At 42.2% G+C, this 7,202-nt stretch overlaps 1 protein-coding gene across 1 annotated transcript; it reads left to right on the forward strand.

The window, feature by feature from the left end:
• Window positions 1-2,844: 2,844 nt before the first annotated feature.
• Window positions 2,845-6,723, forward strand: CER1 (cerberus 1, DAN family BMP antagonist). Its single transcript, XM_037061889.1, has 2 exons — window positions 2,845-3,819; window positions 5,587-6,723. Exons 1-2 carry the CDS (start codon window positions 3,310-3,312, stop codon window positions 5,899-5,901), a joined length of 825 nt encoding a protein of 274 aa, XP_036917784.1. The 5' UTR covers window positions 2,845-3,309; the 3' UTR covers window positions 5,902-6,723.
• The last annotated feature ends 479 nt before the right edge of the window (window positions 6,724-7,202 follow it).

Consider the following 7,202-nt stretch of genomic DNA (forward strand, 5'->3'; position numbering starts at 1 on the left):
CCACATTTTAACTTAATTAACTCTTTAAAGGCCCTGTCTTCAAGTATGGTCACACTCTGAGGGACTAGGGGTTAAGATTCCACCGTGAATTTTGGAAAGGCATAATTCGGCCTATAGTAGGTGAAAATTTGAAAACATTGCACGTAAAGAAGTTAATAACAGTGATTGTCTCCACGGCAGGAGGGGTAGCTTGGGAGATCAGAGGAAGAGTTATCTCTCATTGCACAATTTTTTTTGTATTATTTGAATTTTGTTACTACGGATATTAAATACCTAATCAAAAATAAAAGAAAATGATTGCACATCTATTACACTTAAACTGTTAGTGAATACAATGAGCAGAAATACAGTGTTACTGTTCATTGAGCCTGTGAGATTTGGGTCTGAGTGCCCCTGACCAGTACAGGAACGGGGTCTGCCTAGCTGTTCCTTGTGTAACTAACTCACTTTGAATAAACTGGTCTCTCCCACTGCGGACTGCGGACTCCACGAGGCCCGGATGAGGACACCGTCATGGTCCTCCCCCCAGGCCCTCGCACAGAGTTGGCACTCAGATACCTGCTGCAGGAATGAACACACCCACGCATCCAAGGAGTGGAGCAGGTTTGGGGAATGAGCCCTTTCTGATCTGTTCTCGCCACAGAAAGTGGCAGGAAGGGCAGCGGAGGGCAGGGAGTTCTATATTTTGAGTAATTCAGTAAACTTAATTATAATAAAAGGTTCAAGGGGGAGCCACTTAGTCTAATTTGCCTTCTTCTTTGTCTTTTGGAAAAGAGAAGAAAGATTCTGCCTTCTTTGGGGCTCTTTTTAAATAATCTAAAGTCTCTTGTCACCATTGCTACTCTGTAGTTTGAAAAGCGAGGTAGTTATGAGGCAATGGCATGCACCCCAAACGGATTTCTTTCACAAGTCCGTCAACCCCGATTCCCTTTCTGTCTCTCGGTTTAACTCCAGTGCCCACCTTCTACCCCTAACGCTGCCTCTCACCTTTTGTTGATTTGGGCCTGGGGTTTTCAGGAAAAATCAGCCTCTCTGGTTCTCCTCAGAAAGCACAAGGCTGCTCCCCGGCTCCCTTCCGAGAGCCTGTAAGAGGGGCTGAACAGGTAGCGCCCCACTGGCCTCTCTCAGGCAGCTGGGAGCTCCACCTGGTCCTGAAGACATCTTAGCGCTTAGGAAAACAGGTCAGGGTGAAACGAGAGCGTTCAGGTCATGCTGGGCATGAGGTGTAAATGGGAATGAATGCGTGAATGATGAGATCTGGCCCTCAAGTGCAGGCACAAGGTTGTCCCATGAGGAGGACTGAGCAGACTGGGCACAGGTAAGCCCCGGCCTGTCCTCTGCCGTGGCCTCTGGTACCGAGCACACCAGCAATTGTCATTTTGTATCATCTTCTAGTGTCTAGGGTGCCTGACCCACAAACAGAGCCTCCTACAAATTTTAACTCAACAGAATTATTTCAATTGTATCCCACGTTCAGAGCCAAGTGACCTGAGACCCTGAGTGGAATCTCTGGGACAGTCTTCACTTGGGGGAAATGTGTGGTCCTGTGATTGATGGCAATGGAACTTCAGGCATTAAAGTAAAGTCTAAAAGGAATTAGGAAACCTGTCCTAGTTGGCTTCCATGACATGTTTACACTTTGGGAAGAGTGGCCAGCTCTGGAATGTCTATTGCATTGGCTAGCTGAGATGAATTAAGAAATCAAAGAGCAGGCAATTAAAAAAAAACTTGAAAAGAAATGGCAAATACTAATGCTCACTTAGCGTGGATTAACTGTATCTTAGTGGTAATCTATGGTATTTGGTACAAGTAAAATGTATTTCTTCTGGTAGAATTCTGAAAAAAAATGATGGTTCATTTAAAAATAATTCATCAAGGGCTGGAAAAATAAGACAGAAAACTGTACTTGAACAAGAATTAAATTTAAAAAATAGTTCATCATTTTAAGTAAAGGGACATATTTGAGGCTTTATCTCACAGAATCGGGGATGACTATTAAAAAGAACACAAGTCTGAAAAAGAATCCAGTGCAATTATATCTTCATAAAATGAAAACTTAATCAGTAGTCAGAACTGGGGTGGGAGGAAGGGTGATCCAGGCCGGGGCGTGTGACAGAAACCAAGGACTATGGCGATTACATTAAAAGGGCAGAAATATAGGCAAGTGTTAGCTCACTTCCCAATGGAAACACTGCTGAAATGGTGTGGAGGGTAAATTGGGCTCAATTCTGGTGTTTCAGTTCTTGGATATGTTCTTTCTCATATCCTGGCCTGCTCTACAGTGTTTCTGAGAGATAGTCATCTAACAAATTTTCCTTTATTTGTCCTGGCCATCAACGCCTGGAGAGTAAGGAAGATGATGTGGATTCTGTAAAGAATTGATCAGCCAGCTTCATGCCCAAAGCTATCAAACCTGGTGCTTAGAATCCAAGTTCTCAAGTCTGGCTCTTTGTTTAGATAAAGTAAAAAAAAAAAAAAAATCAGTGGGGAAGCTTGAGAGAGACATATCCCCATCCCCAGTGAAGCCTGAGGAACTGTCAGTTTATTACTTAGTATCTTGTTGAGACATTTGTGAACAATGGAAGGAGTTTATCTGATGACTGACCAGGTGTGAATTTAGCACCGTGTATTTGATTCCTAAAGAGTGGGGATTAACTCGAAAATTGTGTGTTTCCCTTTACTTTGTTTCCACACAACATCAAGAGGGTGAGTCCTCTGCTCAGCAACGGATGCATCTTTCTACTTCTTCCTTTCCCTTCCCTACAACTTTGATGTTCTTCTTCAGCTGCTTGTAGGTGAATTGGGGGTGTGCGTGTGTGCATTTAGAGCCTAAAGGACTGGATTTCCCCCAAATGTATGCCTTTAATTTTTATCTGGCATGCTCTCTATTAAAAACATGTTTTGTCTATTTTATCCCAGCACAAAGAAGATGCTCTGCAAATGCTAGCTGACTCCGGTCCTTCTTCTAACAGCGATGGGAAATCCAGGCAAAGAATGTGTTGTTTTTGCAAATACTGCTCTTCAAATCTCAAGTGATAAAACAGTCAGCTAATGACCCCCTGGGTCCCAGGCTTTCACTGGGCTCTTCCAAAATACACAAAACCAAAGGAAAGGCAGGATACCATTAGCACTACATAATTCAGGCAAACAAATGTGTTTACACTGCCTAACTACTGACCACCTGCCTTCCCCTCCCACAAGACAGGTATCTATATATAGGATCTGATCTCCTGGTTCACAGTCCTGGGGGGAGAAAGCTTCTTTGCGCTGCACCATCTGTGAATCTGAAGGAAGCTGGGCCCTGACGACATGCCTCTCCTCTCACTTCAGCTGCTGGTGCTCTTGGCTCTGGGGAAGGCTGCAGGGCACCCAGGGGCCCTCCAGAGCCAGCGCTCTGTTTCCCTCATGCTCCTAGAAGGAAATCGCAGAGAGCTTCCCACGGGCAACCCTGAGGAGGCTGAGGAGAAGCCAGACCTGTTTGTTGCGGTGCCGCACCTGATAGGTGCCAGCCCTGTAGCAGAAGGCCAGGGGGACAGAGAGAAGAAGATGCTCTTCAGGTTTGGCAGGCTCTGGAAGAAGCCCGAGAGAGAACTGCACCCAACCCAGGACCCGATCAGTGAGCACTTCCCACCTGGGACCCAGACCCTCACTCAGTCAGAGGATGGGATGCAGATAAAGAAGTCTCCACTTCAGGAAGAAGCCAAGAAATTCTGGCACCACTTCATGTTCAGAATGAGCCCGGCTTCTCCGGGGGTCATCCTGCCTATCAAAAGCCACGAGGTGCATCAGGAGACCTGTAGGACAGTGCCTTTCAGCCAGGTATCTGTCCAGGTGGAGAGGGGATCGGGGTGTGCAGGGAGTGGGTAGACAGCTGGGACAGGTGTCAAGGAGGGAAGAGGCTGCCAGGAGCCCTGGTCTTAGGCCTAACGCCCGGACTTGGTGCTTGGCCATTCATTGTAGGATTTGGTAAAGTATGATTATACTTTGTAGGTTTCCTTCTGAACTTTCCATTATTGCTTGGAAATGCTGCAGGGCTAGTATGATTGTACAGCCCATATTAGTAATCATTTATGCTGATGGCACAGAGCTTTGTTTTATGTGATTTTATTTACTTATTTTTACAAGGGCAGGGTAGGAGGGTTTATGCAGAGAGATAGACTTGTCCTCAGTTACGAAACTGGTCATTTAGACCTATTAGCAGAACTTTCTCTAGCTCGATCTCTGTTAGGATGTGGATGGGCAGGTCCACTCCCTTCGTAGGTAATGCAGGGTACACTGGACTCCCCCCCATCCTTATGCCAGTGTATGATGGTCTTAATCCTTGTATTCCACATGTAAATACTTCATAGGTCTATAAAGTATGTTGAGGTTGTTGGGCATAACAACCTCTGCAAATATTCTTAATACAATATTTTTAGTATTACCATAGCAAAGTTGATTTAACTTGTTTTTCCATAAGGTTTTAAAAAATAATCTTGATGTAAAATCACATTTTCTCCCCTTAGTAACAACAATCTCCTGATTCCTCTTGTATTGGTTGATTTGTGGTCATCACAATTGGTCCCATACTATTAAGACAAAGGGGCATTCTGCCACCTACTTCCTCCAGCCAGCTCTGGCAACCCCCAGACTCCAAATGTTAAATTTAAATTGAGAAATTGCATCAGGTCCTTCGACCTCAAGATACTGAAACAAAAGCAGTGCCGGGTAAAGTAAAATTTACAGTCCAATAATGCTACCCCATTAGGCAGGTGGTATTATAAGACAATTGGATATGCAAGGCCATTAAGTATTCTGCCTAAAAAGGCAAGGATGTGTAGCAATAGCTAGTAAACTACCAATTAACGATGACTGCTTCATTGGCCCAGTGCAGTTAGAAACTTGCTCTTAAGAATTGTGTAATCAAATTTCCTTTGAAACTTACATTTTGAATTCTATTGCTAATTAAATTAAAATTAAGATGTTTGACTTGCATATTTTGAAGGCCACATAACGCTGGGGGCACGGGTGATGGGGGGGGGCAGAGGCAGTGTCATACATGATGATTGCGGGCATGTGTGTTGCAGCTTTGCTCCCAGCACCTTCATAGATTTAAATGTACTTCAGGCCCTACAAAGTAGAGTAGAATTACACTCATTGTATTCCAATCTATTCTATGAGAAATTGAACAAACCTATATTGAGAATCTATTATGCACAATATTCTGCGAGGAATAGAAAGGCAAGGCGCATTACTTTCATAAGAAGCTAGCCCTCGGATGTTTTTCAATGGATAATATCCCATTAGACAAAATTTCTTAAAGTTTAGTAATTAAAAAATAAAAACTGGAGTAAAATATTTTTGTATCAACTTAGGAATTTCTTAAAGGCTAACTTATTAATTTACTCAGTAAAAGAAATGTTTAGTTGAGGTGGCATTTTTGCCCTTATAGATACCATTACTTGAATATTGCAAAAATATCCAAAATTGGAAAGGTTTTCAAATTTTAGTCTAAATTAACCACAGACTTAGAGCCTGTAGCTTCTGTGTCATGTGTGTTAATGAAATGAAACAAGATAACTTAATAGAGATATGTTTGCCTTTTAGTCGATCACCCACGAAGCCTGTGAGGAAGTAGTTGTACAGAACAACCTTTGCTTTGGGAAATGTGGGTCTGCTCGCGGTCCTGGCGCTGCACAGCACCCCCACTTCTGCTTCCACTGCTCGCCTGCCAAGTTCACCACAGTGCACTTGCAGCTGAACTGCTCAGACCTTGCCCGTGTGGTCAAGGTGGTGATGCTGGTAGAGGAGTGCCAGTGCAAGGTGAAGACGGATCACCACGAGCATGAACACCTCCTCCAGGCAGGCCCCCAGGCTGAATTTCATGCCCCTGATCCCTTTATCCCGGGATTTTCAACTTAAAAAGCTGTCCCACTATTACCTTGAAAAGCAAAACCATGGTAGTAAAGTTACTGATTATTCAGTCTAGAAATGTTCAGTGGGTACATAATACTTTAAGGGAAAGGTGTTTTAAAAAGTAGTGAGATAGAATAATTGAGAGGAAATAGCATTCATCTAGTTATCGGTTACACGTTTGGTATCTAGTTTTGACTCTGCTGCTTGCTGGCCATCAACTATTACCAAGTTGCGGACGTTTTCTCCACTGCAAGCTGTTCATCTGTAAATGAAGGACTTGAACTAGATGACGGCTGAAGTCCTTCCCACTGCTGATATTTCATGATCCATTGTCTCCAAGGTTGGAGAAAAGCTGTCCATCTGAAGGAGGAAAAGAAATAAGCTAGACCATAAAAATGGGCTTCTTTAATAACCTGTCAAAGCACCAGCAAATATATATATACATTAAGTTGGTAGAAGGATTCCTCATATTTATAGCTGCCTTTGCATCTCAGGCAGTGTTTTATTTGAGTTCTATCAGATGATTAAGTAGTTCTATAGATGTAAGTAGTAACTTGTTGGGTTGCCTCTTTATTTCTGATACTCCCCATATAAAGTTCTCTGGCTTTGAAGAGGATCATTGATGTTAGTTTTAGGGCTTTACAGGGGATGAGAAGCAATCACTGGTAGCCAAATAGGTGCCTATATTATGGCAAAGAAAAAATAGGTCAATCCAGGTATAAAGGTCAATCCAGAAATGCTAATGAAATAGCCAAAGAATTCCAGTAGGCATCAAATGAAATAAACAGCAAATGTTTTAAAATTGAAGCAATTTACTAGTGAAATCCTTCATCCACATACATTTTGGATTAGATGTTAAAAGTTCTGTGTTTGGATGACTTTTTTTTTTGCTACTGCATTTGAATTACAATTTTTTTCTGCAAATGCTACAGTTGCAAGTTCCGCAAATATTCTTAATATTTTAATGTATTAAATTTTAACACATGAAGCATTCTGGGAAATGTCATGACTTTCAATTATCTTATATTTTGTCCTTATTTGTTTTGTCTGTTCATAGTTTAAATACACTATCTGAAGATTTCCTAGCTGGAAATGTTTTGGAAATAGCTTCAGAGTCCAATGACAAGAGTCCAAGTGTTTCCCCAAACACCTTTCTGCCCTTTAATCACTCTCTTCTGTGACTGCATTTGTCCTTCTGTATTTATTTCTATGCACATATTATGCAAAACTGGCTTTCTATAGCTGTATTTTTCTATAATCATTCTTTAAAAACCCACCTTAGAAATTATTTTAATTATTTGGATCCC

This window comes from Sturnira hondurensis, unplaced genomic scaffold, assembly GCF_014824575.4.
Source record: "Sturnira hondurensis isolate 20B ecotype Veracruz unplaced genomic scaffold, ASM1482457v3 Scaffold0013559, whole genome shotgun sequence".
NCBI classification, from domain to species: Eukaryota; Metazoa; Chordata; class Mammalia; order Chiroptera; family Phyllostomidae; genus Sturnira; species Sturnira hondurensis.